The sequence below is a fragment of the Nesoenas mayeri genome (assembly GCF_963082525.1).
Source record: "Nesoenas mayeri genome assembly, chromosome: 4".
Classification (NCBI taxonomy): Eukaryota; Metazoa; Chordata; class Aves; order Columbiformes; family Columbidae; genus Nesoenas; species Nesoenas mayeri.
In genome coordinates, this window is record NC_137540.1 from 48,119,358 (window position 1) to 48,136,674 (window position 17,317).

At 39.7% G+C, this 17,317-nt stretch overlaps 1 protein-coding gene across 3 annotated transcripts in view; it reads left to right on the top strand.

Annotated features, from left to right (window-relative positions):
* Positions 1-17,317, top strand: part of DLC1 (DLC1 Rho GTPase activating protein) — a gene marked incomplete at its 3' end in the record, with an annotated part of 206,606 nt that overhangs the window by 172,703 nt on the left and 16,586 nt on the right. For all 3 annotated transcript variants that reach the window (XM_080343312.1, XM_080343313.1, XM_080343314.1), the window contains 2 exons: positions 9,120-9,191; positions 12,074-12,155. In XM_080343312.1, coding sequence (XP_080199438.1) covers positions 9,120-9,191; positions 12,074-12,155 — 154 coding nt within the window. The remainder of the gene's footprint in view (positions 1-9,119; positions 9,192-12,073; positions 12,156-17,317) is intronic.

Below are 17,317 nucleotides of genomic sequence, written 5' to 3' on the forward strand. Positions count from 1 at the left end.
ATTTTATATTTATCTGAAACTGTCCATTCAAATGATCATCTCAGTCTGTGAAATAATGCTCCTGAGGAGATACATGCAATACATTTGCTGAAGCCAGCAGTGGACATAGATTGAACTTCCCCAACCTATTCTTGTCATTTGCTGAAGATTCAGAATTGGGAAAAATATATCCCCTCTGCATTCTTGTGTTTTGGGGATGGTCTTTCTGTGACCCTGTGGACACGCAGAACTGGATGCTGTGCTGGCCACCCTTTCCTCTGCTCTCTGTATGTGTCTCTGATAACCAGTTTCCTGTGCACTGCGAGATACAAGAAAATTTCCAGTGTAAAGCTTCGTCATCTGTTTTAGCTTCCCTTCTTCTTCACAAACGTGGTCTCTCTTCTTTCTTCTGCAGTGATTTGTTGGCTTTGCAGTGCTACAATGGCTCTGCTGTATCTAGATCACTATCTTGTCCCCAAAGTTGAAGTTGCAAGGCGTGACCAGAAACTAAGAAAAGCATTTTCAAGTATGCAATATCACAGACAGAATACTGTAACTGTCTATAATATCTGAAAGTAGAAAGTTCATCGTAATACTTGCTTTGGGAAAAATCCAGGTTTGTGTCTTTAATTATGATTTAGGGAAAGAGCCGTTCAGCTGACATACATCCAGCTTTGTGCCACAGGTATTTCTGACCTTTCGTATCCAGTGTTGCATCATCCACAATGGGTGCAGTTTGGGGACTGGGCCATCAGTGAAGTAAGCATTAAATGGTTATGATGCAAAGGTTGACCTTCTTCCATACAGTTCTTCCTATGTGTGCAGATGGTTTTGAGGTTGAGGCTTAACGAGCTAGAAGCTATTGTCTGTATAAAATCTGCTTTCCCTTGTATGAGCCATTGAGACAGCTCAGATCAGCTCTTTTATCATTTCCTAGATCTGAACAGGTAACCCAGACTTTGGGCCCTTTTAGAGGAAGTCTCTGTCACACTCGACATGTCGGTTTTACCTCCCTCCAGAGCCTAATGAGCCTTTGACTTGAGCTTTGCATACAGCATATTAATGCTGGACTTGGGAATAGCAATAGTTAATGTTTGCCCTTCAGTACGTTCTCAAAGGTTGTTCTAACCAAGTCAATTCTGAGAGAAGGTTAAAGTCATCTTCTTTTTCCCAGTCTTTGGCGGAGGATTTGTTTCTCACTCTGGAATCTGTCAACATGACCTCCTTCAGAGGATTTGACTAACTGCTTTCTCTGCCCCAAATAATCCTCCTCCAAGACCACCCTGTGTTAATCAGGCCAGATAAATAACCCACGTGCCCAATTATTTCTTTAGGTTTTTTAAAGTCATTTGACATCTTGTTCCTCTTCATCTGTGAACCTTCTTAAAAACGAAGGGGATAAAACCATCTTTAATCTATAAAAATAATTGTTCTTTGGCAGGAAAGCTGTCATATAAACCTTTAGTTTTCTGTGAGTTTTAAAATTTATATTACATTGTTTTCTGAATTTCTTTCTTAATACTTCTGTATATGCTCAAAGTGCAAAAAAGGGGGAATAAATTATGATTTACAGTAGTGATGATTCTTTTGTGTCCTAAAACATGCTTTTCCAAAGTTTTCAACAAATTAGGAAGCAATGCAGCTAACTTTGGGCAGTTAGAAACATACTTAATTGTGTGAAAATAAGCAACAATTGCAATTTCTTACAGAGCATATAGGGAAAGTGCTCAACAGAGGCATGCATGGGGAGGATCCTTTATGTTGCTATGCCTGTATTAAATCCTGAAATGGTGCTGCTTTGGTGCTTTTCTGAGCGTAACAGTTGCTCCAGGTCTTTTTGACAGAGGAGGGGACCTCTTGCCAGCCTGGGCATGTTCTAGGGGTGGTGGTTGTGCCCTCTCTGGCCTCCTGCCATCAGGCACTGTCCTTTGTGCTCTGATGAGCACCTGGGCTGTTCCCCATGCTTGGGATGGGGTTCACAGCACAACTGGGCTTCGAGAAAGCACAAATCGCATTTTAAATATCTATTTTTGGTAATAATAGCGAGGAGAGCTGTGAAACTGACCACCTTTATTCCTGAAAAAGGGTATTGTTGGGTTGTAGAGACCCATGGATCCATGATGGGAAGGGCTTGATTCCTCTGGAATTCATGGAGGTTCCCATTGATTTCAGCAAGTGTTGACTCAGTCACTAAACATTTTAAACATTTTCATCAAATGCTGTTTCTCTCGTTACGTTTTGATATGAAAAACTTTTGAAGTGATTTCACCATGCTGAAGACTATGAAAGGGAGATCCAAGTTAATTAGATTTTGGTTCACAAAAGCAGTATTGTGTTTCCTGTGCTAGCCAAGAGGATTGGTGAGCAATTAAAGCTGCTGTTTTACGTAACCTGGTACAGTTGCGGGGGCAGAGGGGAACAAAATTACGTACAGACAACATAAACCTATGTGGATGTTTTGGAAACCTTTTTTTTTTTCTTTAATTTAACTTTAATCATTAAAGGGATAAACAAATTTAAAACCCCATGAGTGGAAGTAAGCTATTTACTCATTTCCAAAAGCTCTGCTGAAAAAAATTAGTGTTCAAACTTCCTGACTTTTTTCAGAGAAACTATCAATATATGATCTTAAACATCTGTTTCCTTACTTCTTCTTCTTCTGTTCCCACACAAATTCCAAACATACTCTGTTTCTTCTCCCAGTGTCCTGTGGTTTATACATAACATCGGCAGCATAGTTACTGTTTTGCTGCAAGGCTCCATAACTTGAAAAAGCCATTCCCATGTTTAACCCAAAGCCAGCAGGAACACCAGGAGAGTGTTTCTTCAGTTGTCATCACATAGTTGAGAAATGTTTGAGTAACATTCCCCACCACCACTTCCTTCTAGGGTTTTCATGACTAGAAAGCAATATATATATTTGGTCTCATCTATGGCTTCTTTCAAGAGCTTGTGGGTTTTTTTCCCACCAGAAAGTTTTTGATAAGAAATATTTTCTTAAAATTATATGTGCATCCATATCTGCTTGAATTGACTGCTGAGGTATGCGGCGTTAAGTGGGGATCACAACATGTATCATTTGACTGTGGAAGGTAGATTGAAGCACAGTGAAATGCAGGAGCACATCAAAATAGGCAGCTGCTATTGCAAATGTAAGTTGTGCTTCCAAGGTGAAAGGAAAGAAGGGACCCTCTCAGGAAGGCAGTTACCTTTCACTTCAAAACCTGCAAGCTCGTCATCAGTTCAAAACCCTTGGACTCACTGGTTTATCCAGAAATTAGTCCTTCATGGGCTGAATGTGTCAGACTAATAATTTAGGATAGTGATATAAGACTGGATTGTTTACCTAGAATAAGGAGAGATTCCAAGCATGTTAGAAATTCAGCATTTTGGGATTTTAAGAATACTCTGTCGTTTAGTGGTTGAATGTTTATTGACAAACTTAACAAGTCTCAGTGTTTGTTTTAAGGGCATTATACTTATAAAATGCCATTCTTCATTAATTACATTTTTCTTTCTTTGGTCCTTGCTGCTTTCTTGAAAGGTGTGGAGCACTGAGTTAATGATACTGCCTAAGGAATATTTAGCTATCTAGGTTTGATAAAAAACAGACTTATGAAAAGGAATTTAATTATTTTCAAGCTATAGTCGCATATCTTCAAAGTGAAAACCATCTGAGGCCGTGGACACATAGCAGGCTCTTAGGAAGTCACACTGCCGCAGCTTTAAAGGGCTGCAGGCATATGACATTACACAGAACTGATTTATCATTTTCAGTGCCTGGCCTGCTCGTTCGTAGACAGCTGCCATAGTGCAGTTTTTTCCCCAGTTTGTCTCAGATTTCACAACTGTGTTCATATATCTATAGACTGAGTGGTTGGAATAGTGTGATCAAATCTAGTGTTGGGACCGCAATTCACATGTCAGGGATGTAATTCAAGCACCTGGAAAAATGATTGTATTTGGGCAGTGGATTTCTATCCAGAGAAGAATATTTCTCATATATACCACAGCTGGTCTTAAAAAAATATGATCCTGAATGATCTAAAGTTTATTGATAGCTCAGCACAGTATTTTGGAGTTGAACACAAATTTGCAAAGCACCAGAGATTTCAGAGGGACACAGTATGTAGGGACAGGTAGTTTCTGATACAAACAGAAGAGTATAAGCTTCTGAGCATTCAAGCCCTTTTGCAGCCATTGAACTGGAGTGTCAATCCTGGAGAGGAAAGATTCCTCTTTTTGCTCCAACTGTGCCTTAGAAAATGTGCAAATAATTTTTAGAGGTTTATGTATTATAGTCAGGAGCAAGAGGGCTCATCTCATTCATGGTGAGATATCACACTCTCTGCATCACATGGGAGAGACTCCTGCAAGATGATTTTGTGTCCAGTTTTTACTTTTTTTTTTCTTTTAAATTTTATTATTGTTTTCTGAAAAAAAAAAAAAAAATCAAATAGTGAATTTCAACTAGAGTGACCTGGTCAAAAATTAAGACTAAAAAGAACGCCAAATAAACCAGTTGTTAGGCATGGCATTGGAGTGAACCTTCAGCAATGAAGCCTATTTTTGCTGAAACTTGGTTTTAACAGCATTGATTTCACCAGTCTTTGCTACAGATTTTTACAATCTACTCTCTTAACAGAGCCAAAAGGTGAGATGAGTAGACCTGATGTGTGGAGGTGCTAATATGGCTATAAAGGTGTTTGGGTTGGGGCAAGAGGAAACCATCTGCTTGAAAGAACTGTTCCTATGATGTTTAGCACTTAGGTGAAAATGGAGCCAATACATGACTGTACAAAGATGCATCTGCTTTGCACCTTGTCCCAAAGACCTTGAAAGAGCTGATGCTTAAGTTATATGTTATTTCATGGAAACAAAAGGCAAGGAAGAATGAGAAAATGGAAAAAAAATAAACCCTTCTAACTTTTTAATAGACCTTACTGCTCCTAGCTAGACGGCTATGATTATTGTTTTCTCAAAGGGCATTTTTGTGGCATCAGACTCTGCAGGTTCTATTTTCTGTACAAAGGCAGGTATCATCCAGTGAATGACTATAGACATTTTGGAGTTCTCTGTTCTGCAGTTGCAGTATCAAACAAGGTGCGAATTGAAATATTTTTGCTATGAAGTTTTAAACCTGCAAACTTGCCAAGATTAACCAAAGTTAAACAAAAAAGGAAGTTAGAAGTTTCCATTTTCACTTACCAGTTTGGGGAAGAATTGGGTCCTCCTAACCCCCCAGGAAGTGGGTAAATAAGAGCTAATGGTTCCCAACCATACACAAAAGGAACTCCTACCCTTGATTTGAGCATGGAGGCCTGCTTTGTGAAACGGACTAACAAATAAAGCTGTTTCCAATAAAAATTTCCTGTTTCCTTTTCAACACATTTGCCTGCTGTTTGCTTACACGACACTAAGAATAAAGACTTCATTGTACTCCTTTTTGGATTTTTTTTTGTTGTTTTGTCTTGTTTTACTTTCTAAGAGAATTTCTTGTGTATCAGGACATTTAGAAATAATAGTGTGATTTCTTTCTTGCCAGCGGTTCTTTCACACCAGAACCTCCTGCTGCTGTGGGAGGGCACAGAACACACATCTGAAAAGCTGCACATACGTTTCTTGCCTGGAATGTATACTGAATTGTAGTTTATTGTAAAGGTTTTAACTAGCAAGGATGTTTAGTTCCGAAAGGAAGTGGCACGGCAGGGATGGAGCAGGGAGGAGGGAGTGAGACCCATCCCTTGCCCACAGCAGCTTCTGTCCGCTCATCTGCCAGGTTTTCATCAGAAAGATGCTCACGGTGGGAAGTCGCTTTGCATATTATGGCAGATAGAGTTCCTCTGCAAGCTCCCTCTTCTCTCTGTGTCTCCCAGCTGGCCCCAACCAAACAGATGCTTTGCTCAGCAGTGAGTTTGCAGCTCATCTGCAACCTGGGTCTCCTGGAAGACTGAAACTTTTCAGAAGTAGGGAGAAAAAACTGATTTTGGAAGCTCTGTTCTTCTGTATTTTGTCCCTCATTATCCCAGTTGCCACTGATCCAGATGACAAGGTCTTGCACATATTCCAGTGTCCATCTGGATGTGAAACCATGGCAGGTGACAAACCAAGAGTCCCAGGGCTGATGCTGCTGAGCTGGGAGAAAAGGTAGTGTTTGGAAAGTGTGGGAATGAGCGTTTTCCTCTAGCATAGTTTAAATGATTTGACCAGAATCTCAGGTTTAAGTAATGTATTTTATTCTCAAAGGCAGAATCCAATTACGCTGTGGTAATGTGCTGTTTACCTGTACAAGTTTTCAGCTGTTAAAGTTTGTATCTCTTATGTGAGGAAGCTTATTCTGTGTACTCACCTTTCTGTGCAGCCTGTTCAGTGCACCCTGGGCTGGATTCTCCTCTGGCTCTATTTTGATCTGCCTGAATTTCACATACATACACAGTTTTATTCATACTCTGGCTCCTCCGTAACCAGAGGTGGGGAAGCTGGATTGGAAATTGCCTTTCTGTTCATCTGGTCACAGCAGATCGGTAGAATCTAGGAGCAATCTTGGGTTTAGCCAACTGGAGCTGAACAAAAGTAGCTGCTTTTTTAGGTCCTGCCTCTGCTCTGCCACCCATATAGATGGGGAGGTGGCTTGGAGGGAGCCGTGGCTGCAAGAGATTCCCTCGCCCCTTCTTCAAGACAGCGCTCCAAGCCCCTCACTCATCCAAGGGCTCGCAACAGGAGCCAGAGGCTAGAGCTCTGGCTTTCCTGAAGCGTTTCAGATGGACATGGGGCAGATATCGCTTTTAAACCCTTGGCGTTGTCCTGTACGCAGCCCTAGGCGTCTGTCAAGCCTAGTCAATGAACAGGTGTGCTGGTGTTTTATTAAACTCTGCAATTCTTGTAGCCAACCAGGAATAGCTCAAGTATTTTGTTGCCTGGATAGGCTTCTTGGGGGAATCTCAAAGGTGTTTTGAAAGCAAATATGCTCTGAAAATCCCAAAGGCACCTGACCACATGCCCATAAAATGTGACTTCCACATAACTTGTATATGTATTTGCAGAAAAGATACACAAAGTTTCTATAGACAACCTTAAAAAAAAAAAAAAAGTCTAATAAATGCATATTCATAATTTTCTAGCTCTAGAAATACTTTACAGTTCATACACCTTGGGTGCTCAGTAGAAGACCTGTGAGCAAATATTGAAAGGCATTTAAGAGCCACTGTAGTAATAAGGAATCTGACACTTTTACTTTTTTTCCAATTACACTATAAGCATCTCCCTGCATTTTTTAGGTAAATACTGGTTATCAGGGATTTTTTTTTTTTTTTTCAGTTTTAAATCAAGTAAATTTCTCATTCATCCAGGTCATTATGCAGGATGTGACCTGTAAGGTAGTTAATTTTATTTTAAGTACTCTTGAAAAGTAATTGCAGATTTTTTTACTTTATCATTTTCATTGCTTTTGAGATAGTAATATTCCACTGTTTGTTCTTTCTTTAGCAGTACAAGTTTTAAATATATTTTAGATTATTTTTTCCTTCTTTATTAACTTTCCCATGTATTTCCTTAGGATAATGAAATTAAAATACTTTGTTAAGCAAAACTTCACAATCACTTGCAGTTGGAATTGAAGAATGCTTTTTCTTAATGAGTAGCTAAGTCAATATGTCTGTACGTGCTTGTTCTCATGTGGTCCCATAACCCAAAGGTGAAGCAAACACAAGTTACACAAATGCCTGCTTGTCCTGACTTCAGGGAGAGTGGATTTTTAGCTGTTTATTTATCTGGAATGTTGTGCTTTGGCTCACCTTAACCCCTTGGTTTGGGTATGTAGATACATACCCAGCGCGGTCTGGCAAAGCACAAATATTTTAACCCTGTTGTAGCTATTTGGAAAATTAAAGGGGGATTTTTGTCATTTTGGAGATGCTAAAATCTGCCTGCCATTTCATCTGATTTTAACTGTGTACCTATAGCTCACTGGGAATATTTCATAACGTGCCAAAATCTTGAGATATTTTACTTATGTTATGCTTGGCTCTTTCACTGCCCTATATGCAGTAACTTGTATTCTGAGCAATTCTGAGCAAAACACTTTGCACATGGTTTCTACAGCAGGTAGCAATAGTATCCTCTCCAAGTAGGTGGCAAAATTGTCTACTGAGTTGTACATAATGAAGCTTTTCTTTTCTGGTCCATCAAGAAGAGTGAATGTAATCAAAGCCAGATGAACTTTAAGAGTTTCTGATTGCTTGCTGTCTGTTTGATCAGTTCTAAGCAGGGAGCTAAATTCCCAGTAGCACTTTCTTGAATTTTTAGAACATAATTAACCCAATCTGTTTCCTGAACGCTTGCAGAAAATCCTAGATACCTTTTATATTTTCCTACTTTGAGCTAGTAAGATAACATTTTCTTTATGTCTGCATGTATTAGGTAACAAATGAATTTATGTATAATTTATTCACAGACTAATATAACCCATGTTCAGAATGTTTCCTTTCTTTCAATGTCAGGTATGTGAATAATTTAATTTTGCGGCGTGCTGTTTTGGGTAGTGTGAGGGAAAGTTAGCTGAATTTCCTGTCATATACCACATAACTCATAAATGCCTTGGAGACCTCCAGTGAAACTAGGTTCTTTCTGGGTAGTTAATACGCACTTGAGTGAGCTGCAGTACAGTGTGTTGGTTGTTCTTGGGCTTGGGTCTGTCAGTACTGTCTACAAGGTGTAAAGCACACATTATTACAAGTTTTACTAGGAATTTCTGTCAAGACAGAATAGTTTTGCCAAGAGGATCATAAGATGTGTTGAACAAATGTTGCTTGAGCTGATTGCGGTGCTGGTTTCTTAAGTGTTAACAAAACCTGTACAGAATAACCTGACTCCTGCAGTTTTCATCCGTGCCTGTTTCTCTTGAGTACTAAAGTGATGAGCTGTTGGTAGGTCATGAATGAATGCTAGCGGCTATCTAGAGTCTAAGCTATGTTTGGTCATGAGGAGAAAAGCAAACTGGGATAAGCAAACTTGTATCTCAGTTCAAAGTTGCTGAATATCTTCATGCTGATTTTGTAGCAGGAATAGTAGAAGCGGTGGAGAGGGAGTTTTTTCTCTGCAGGTCACTAATCGGAGGGTGTCTTGTTTCTGTCCTCTTCCAGAAATCGAGGCCAAGGAAGCTTGTGACTGGCTGCGGGCTGCCGGCTTCCCGCAGTACGCACAGCTTTATGAAGGTAGGCACCTTGTGCTTGCACGTTGACTATCCCCTGACAATTTTTGGAGAATAAGATGTAATATTCACCAATAAATAAGGTTCAGGGGAAAAACTGAAGTGCCAGCACGTAAGATGGGTTTTAGGAACCGGGCTGCTTTCTGCTACCCACCGCACACATGGATGTACCAAACCCAATGAGACACTGAAACACTCTTGGAGTTTAAATGTGTTCCAGGTTTCTGTTTTAGTCTGAGTCTTCCAAACATCTTCCTAGCACAAATCATCTTAGCACCATGATACATTCCCTGTAGTTAAAATACAAAGGAAAATATTTTTGCAAATGTAATCATCCGCTGCTACGAGCCCAGTCTCCACCTCTGCCGGCCAGCTCTCCTAATGGAGCAGAGGTAGGAAATTCTGCATATGTGTGGGTGCGTCTTTACGCCTCATGATTCCCAAGTCCTCTGCGGTTTTTCAGAACGGTTTGAGTTGGTGTTAGACAGAGGCTCACAATGAAGGGAAAAAAGAACATACAAGCCGTTGTTGTGCAGTTGTGTAGCAGCTCCTCAAAGAGACAGCTGACTTCTGCACTTACCATCTTTGTCCTTTTGTGGGATGGATTCACTTTGCATGTTTGCTTTTACAGAGGTTTTGCTTGAGCAAAACTGTTGTCTTTGTTGGCTCTCCAACCTACTAGGAACTTGCAGTTTTGGCAAGCAGTTCTTACTCTCTGATGCAGAGTAACATACAGAAATGGGTTTTTTTAAGTGTGAGATCCTAGAGGTCCTTTTTATATAGGTATATTATTGTTCGGAATTTCTCCCACACACCACTTTAAATTGCTTGCATCGTAGTGAAATTATTATGTAGTCTTATCTGCCTCCTATTTTTTAGAAAACAAACTCCAGCTGCTGCTTGTAAGACTGAGCATAGAAAGTCCATTATTTCCAGTGAATAACTGTTGGAAATTACAGCAAATGCTGAGCTGACCTTCTTGAAAAATGATCTCGTTGAGCTTTGATTTGCAGCTGCATTGGCAATATGAGATGATAATAGCACTTTCAAAAGCAGCACTTGATGAAACTTTTCTTTGCCTGTTCAGTTTCTTCGCCTGTTCAGAGATGAAATTTCCTTTTATTATTTCTCTTCCTTCTTTTTGTGCCAATGAAAATGCCAAGATTTTCTTGGGATGAAGAGCTTGGACTGTACTTCCAGTCTTTGTTAAAACTGGGGTTAAGACTCCCAGCTGAATATATGGGCTTGTGACTTTCATGCTATGCTGAGTTGTAAATGTCCTAAAAAAAATTACTTGCATTTAGAAAACACATCCTACCTATGGTTGCCATTACCCTACCTGAAGACTCTAAACTTATATAAAGTTTCTAATGTAGAACCATATCTGATCTAACATTAAAAGGACCTTAGAGATGAGAGCAAGAGATGAGAGCAAGGCCAGCCATACCCATTGAAAGACAGCCGTCCTTATATGAAAACAATATACCATTGTCTTTTGCAAGTCCTTCCAGCAGCAGCAGCAACAACAAAAAAAAGCAGCAGCATAAATTAAGCATTAAAAAAATTACTCGTTCTGACTGCCATCTTCTCCCAAGTTGCCTCTCACACTTAAATTGTCCCATCTGTTTTCTTGTGGGCACTCTAAGGCACTAACTTCCTCAGTGGAAAAACTTAGATCAGAACTGGTGAAAAATACCAGTTGAACGTGTTCACCCTCTTTACTTGCACCTCGGACTTAAAATAGTGAAGGGGAGACCTATGAATCAACTGGATATAGTACAAATGAAGTGGTCCCACGCAGTACACATTTAAGATGGAGATTAATCAGTTAGCATTTTTCAGTTGCTTTGCTAAAACTGCGGTTTTCTGTAGAAAAGACAGAATTTATTACATTTTGCAGAAAATGTTGTAATTTGTTTATTCCTCAGGCAAACTTAGAACAAATAGTTCAATTGAGAGATTATCTGTTGGTATAGAAAACCCAGAATATTAACTACCTTTCCACAAAATAACACCAGTCCTATTCTTTTCATCATTTCAGTTCATTCTTTCCTAGTCTCTGGAGATTAAGATATTTTGTAGACAATCGCTTGGACCAGGGAAGTTGCATGCAACTGCAGCAGTATATTTGTAGTTTGTCCTTGTATTGCTGAGTGCCCTGAACACGCAGTGGCTTTGGTGGGAGTTTTGGCTGTGCAAGGAATGCCAGATCAGGACCTGCATGACAGTCAGGAATCTGTGGAGGACAGTAAATAATATATATGTGGTTGCTGTTTCAGAGCTGTAGTAAATTTTCAGCTCTCTGCCAACATTGTTTCCTCCCCCTCAGTCTCCCAGTTGTTTATCTAAATAATCTCCTAAGGAAAGGAGGCGGTATGGGCTGCATGCAGCTTGGCTTGCTTTCATTTCAGTCCATATCTCATTAATGTTGTAGCAGTGTCAAACTTCTCAATAGCTTGATTACAGCCAAGGAGATTCTGCTTTCCATTCTTTACCAGATATTTGAGGTTTACTGACCTTTTTTCTTTAATGTGAGATATTAGTACTTTGATGGAGATTGTATATTTACTTTAACTTAAGCTAGCCTGAGTCAGTTTACGCTTCTGATGTTGGATAGGGAGGTTGCATTTGCCTCTTTCCCTCTCACTTTTTTTTCATTTCTGCTTTGCTCATTTTGCATATGGACTTTCAGTTACCAAAGCTGCACAGCAAAAGCTTGTACAGGAAGAGGAAACATCTCACATTTGAGATGGTAACGTGGTTGCCTAAGAAGTGCCAGTCACTGGCATATTGGTGAGCTCAACTAGAGGCAGATTGTTGTTTTGGAATAACTCACTGGTGGGATTGAGAGTCATTTTAATTCCTCATCTGTCTCTGTTCCTACAGATCTACTTTTTCCAATTGACATTGCTCTAGTCAAGCGAGAGCATGACTTCCTGGACAGAGATGCTATTGAGGCCTTATGCAGGTAGGTGAAAAATATCACACTACATTTTGAAACAAAACTCTTCCTGTGTCATAGAAACTATAACCTGGGAAAAGCATAACCTCAACTGAATTATCTACTATTAAATAACCATTTACTTGAGACCTTTTTGTTATCCACTATCAGTATGCAGTTTTCATTAGAATAATATATTGGGCTTAATGATGTTTGGGGATCTTATTTGTAACAAATTTTAGGAGGAAGGTCAAAGGAGTCTTTGTGACAGGTATTACATCGATGTATTTTTTATTATTCTTCTTGATTTGCTTTCATTGCTAATTCCCAAACTAGTTAGGTATTTGAAAGCAGAGCTGTGCTGGCTACAGCCATCTGTTCACACAACTGTAGCATCAGTTCGCTCACAGGAGTTATTTTTTTGGAAGCAGTATTAGCAAAGCCACGCTGGTGCACTGTCTTACTCTCCTTCTTACGTTGGTGAGTAGCTATGTACACAAACGAAACAAAAAGCTATGTATACAAACCCTCACACTGACCTCAGTGCGTCACCCTGTGCTCACTGTGATCACCAGAGTGAATGTGGCTTTAGCTGTAAGGGAGAATGTGAGCGAATCTAAGAGTTTACCACTGCTTACAAAGCCTGGGCTGCCCTCAGCGCCATGCTCCCATTATGTATCTTTGTTTTTTATGGACTCCTTCCACAAACCAGTTCAACTCACCCCACAAAAAGAAGTCTGGGTAGTTCTTTGCTGGGTTGGTAAATTAAATCAGCCCATGGAAAGGCATAACAAAGTTCAGAGTAGGTGGGAAGGATGGGACAGGATGCCAGAGCCAGCTGCAGGGGCAGAAGGGATGGGTGGAGAAAAAGAGGGAGCAAGACTTGCCTGTGTGTGGCAGCATGCTCTTACAGAAATACAGCTTCAGCATGAGGGATTTTATGGTAAAACCAATTGCAATGGCCCCATCAGTTACCTCCTCTAGCATGAGTCCACAATCTTAAATGGCAAAAAAATGCCTTAACTTTTCATATCTCCTTTTACCTAGAAATAAGTGCAGTTTTCTGCCTCTGTCCTTCGGTATGGCAGCTTTCCAAATTGTCTTCAAAATGAATGCTTTTGAATACTACATGCACAATGTCTGCAACTCTAAATGTCAGTAATTCTAATGAATTACAAAACCCTTTTAAGAAAGGCTTTAAGTTTATAGTGTTCTCATGCCATCACTGCCATACTTGGAAAGGAAAGAGAGGGGCTGGAATCTTTACAAGATTTTCAGACTAAGAAAACAGATCTGTTGCCTAGTCATTAGGAGGGGAAAAATCTCATTAATGTTAAATTTACACTCAAGATGTGCCCTACTCAAGTGCAGGGCACCTATTCCATCAATATTAAAATATGATGCATCGGTGTGCTTATTTGCGTGCTCTGGACTTTGTGAAGTCATTGAACAGAAAGTACAGCGATGTGAGTAAATGCTGGTTCCCAGAAGCGTAGCCTTTCCTTGCCAGGAAAACAAGATACAGTCAAACCAGCGTATTTTGGACCTAGTGCTCGCCTGTGAGAATACTTTTTAACCTGGGATTATTTATATGGGAAAAGAAGGTAGCAAATTGTTTCTCACTGGTGCAAGTAGGAATATGCCCTCTATATCTCTTTGACATTTGCTGCTAGTGTGATCAATAAAAGCAGTTAGGACTTTTTCTGAACACAGAGGACAGTAAAAAGATATGTGTCCTAAGAATGGAAGCTTATATTGTAAGCCTTCTAATAAGGGGAAGCAAACCAAAATGATGTGGGTATATAGATATTTTGTGAAACAAGGAAGTTTTCCATAAATTGCTAATTGTGAAGTAACTTCTTCACTTTCATCTCCAAATTGTTTTCTATGTAATATGCATAAGAATCCATAGGTCTTACTATAGTTTGAGACAAAGTTTTTAAAGGTTGAACTATATCATTCTGAAGCCTGTGATGTATGTATCAGAGTTATCTTTACAAAGACTGCTTTAAAAGTGAAGCTAATGATTGTCCAGAAGCATTCAGATCCCACCTCAGAATAAAACTGCAGTAATTCAGTTAATCAGAAGATTGTAGAATCATAGAATGGTTTGGATTGGAAGGGACCTTAAAGCTCATCTAGTTTCAACCCCCCTGCCATGGGCAGGGACACCTTCCACTAGACCAGGTTGCTCAAAGCCCCGTCCAACCTGGCCATGAGCACTTCCAGGGATGGGGCATCCACAGCTTCTCTGGGCAGCCTGTTCCAGTGCCTCACCACCCTCATGGTGAAGAGTTTCTTCTTTACAGTTAACCTATATCTGCCCTCTGAATTTGGCCCTTTACCATTTGTGTTAGATAAAATCAGTACATTATCACAACTTTTCCCCCTTTAGGTATTTTTTTTCCACACCTCTTTGTTTAATTTTGTAAAGCTCATTAAAAAACATGGAGAAGGCACATGTTTGGAATGCTGCATTGCAGCCTGAAGCCTGGGTTTATTTTGACTCATGCTGTGGTCAGTGTGTAAACAGTAAAAGGTTTTACTCAGTAAAAGACTTAGAGCTGCTTCACAGCTTTAATTCTATCACTGTTTCTTGACAGAAAATCAAAATACTTTTGGAATTATTTGAATTTTCAGCACAGAGCTTAATTAATACTGTATGCAGTGAATGGTGACTGAGAATCTGCTTTCATGTGTAACAACCAGTGTTCTGCCAGCAGTTCTAACTGTCTTGGTCTAATTACTGTATGTGAAGAAATATTTTTTATAAAGACTGTAGAAATCACAGTGATGGAGACATTTTTTCAGGTTTGAAGCATTTTAAATGATAGTTTACGTCTTTTATTATTGCTTCACAATCTCATTAATGGAAGCAGGAAAAGTAATGTAACATTAGAAACAGCTTATTAGTAAGTGTTTTGCCAAATTCCTCTCTAAATGGAAAAGCTATCAATACCCACCCTGTTAAGGATTTTCTTGAAAAATTGTAAGTGAAAGGTGGACTGAGACTTGAATTACGGAGATAACATATGCCACTTGGTAACAGGAGAAGACAGATGGTTAAGAAATGTCATTTAGTGATCTTATCATGAAATGTGGGTTTAAAAATGTGAGAGCAATGATCCTAATTAGCTAGGATGCTTCATGTAGTGACTGTGCAAAGTACTGCTGGCCTTGGTTTCATGAGACTTTATGCAGATTAGTGACTGGGAATTTATCTCTAGAGGATAACTGGCTGCATAATGTGCTGATGAAACTAAGTACTGAAACATGATTATCCTAAAGGTGGTTGCTAAGCATGAAATACATAGCAAACCATGATGGAAATCCTATTTAATCTCATTACATATAGCTGGCAAACTGCCACACTATCTACACAAGAGGTTTCTTAAATCCTTTACCATTAGGACTTCTCATCCAAGAAATCAGTTGTAGTGGATTGGCATGAGCAGCACTCACTGCTCGTATCATTTGGTTTGTAGAGAGCTGGTCTCCTTTGCAGGTCAGAACATACAGATGAATCCCGGGAGGCAGCGCAGAGGCTGTCTGCTGCAGTGAGACAAGAAAGCTCTTGTATCATCAGTTAGTTACAGCTATAATGGAGCTGGAATTTGCCCTGTAAGAAAGAATTAAGAATTTTAATCCATTAAGAAACTATTAAGTTAAAAGCTAGATCATAACAGTTACTCAGATAGAAAATTGTAGTTAAAAATATATAAGTCTAATCTGCACTTTTCTCAGGTGCATGAGGTGAGAATTTTGTTCTGTTAATGAGGGCAGAATGAATTACCAGGGGCTACAGCCAATTAGAACTGACTGGTATGTAAATTTAACAGAGACTTCATGTTACACACCTATATTTTTATTTATAAATTAGCTGAAGTTAGCTGTTGACACTGCAAAATTTGAATGTCTTGTTTGGGATGCCTTTCTTAAAATAAGTTAAGGCTAAACTAGTTTGGCTGTTTCTGACAAGAAGACCAGGAAAAATGCATTATTTGCACATTTCTGAGAGAAGCTCCAGTGCCTTATATTTTGGGTGCAGCAGGTTCAGGCTTCCAGTGTAATTGCTGCTCAGGGGCTGGGACGCAGGGGCTGGGACTGAGAGGCAGGTCCTGTTGTGTTGGTCACCATCAGGAAGGAGGGTTTTGCAGACCCAGAGTGAGAGCATGGGTACAAATACATGGAGAGTGAGAAAAAGTGATGTCTTGGAGATGAAATGCTCCACAGGAGCAAGATACCATCTGGATGTGAAGATGCATGGAGGGCTGACTCAAGGGCACTTACCTAAATGATGGGAAAGAATATTATCTTGTCATCCAGACAGTCATCCAGAAAGTGGCTGGGGTAGGGGACATTATAGAAATTGAGACTGAAATAGCCAGATGGTGAAAGCAGCTGTAACTGTTGTCTGCAGCAGTCCTGCCCCATCCCTCCATCTCCCATCTTGTCCTCACAAAGGTGTTGCTGAGACAGGTTTGGGCAGAATAAGACGGAGCTGAAGAATGAGGCAGACCTGCTGACTGTCAGTAGGGAAATGATAAGTTGAATTTATAGCTGGGAATGGAATTACTAAAGGTCCAGAGCCAGAAGAGAAAATTGCAGTTCATTAGCAAGTATTGATTTGATGAAAAGATCTGAAGAAAATGGATGTGTGGTTGTATGGTTTAAAAAATATTCTAAAGCATATGTGAAGGTTGGTGACAGTTGTATAGGTAACTCTCATCTTGGCAAAGCTTAGCTTTGTGGACTCAATAATGCATTTGGAAGGCAGTTTTGCATATTGTACTGTGTTTTCAGTGTCCTGGAGCTCAGGGAACTGGGCACTGCTGAACTTGAGGAGAAGTTAAAGCAGGATGTGTGAAGTATGTAATGAAAGTTGCAGACCTGAGGCAATCGCTGCAGTGCATTTAGGTTTTAAAAGGGAAACTGGTTTTGTGATGAAGTCATGTCAAACATGTAACAGAGCCTATATTTGCCTCACTGCTATTGTATTTAACCTCACTCATTGGGGGTTACCTTATCTTGCCTTCATACACATTTTTGTGAGATGCATATTGCGAGATTATTTTTTTTCTTAAACACCCTCTGTGGGTCTTTGCTCTACCCTTTTCTACCTATTTCAGGGTTTTAATTTGAGTAGGGGAAAAGTCTGGGGATGTAATCTTTGTGAAATCAGAGATTGC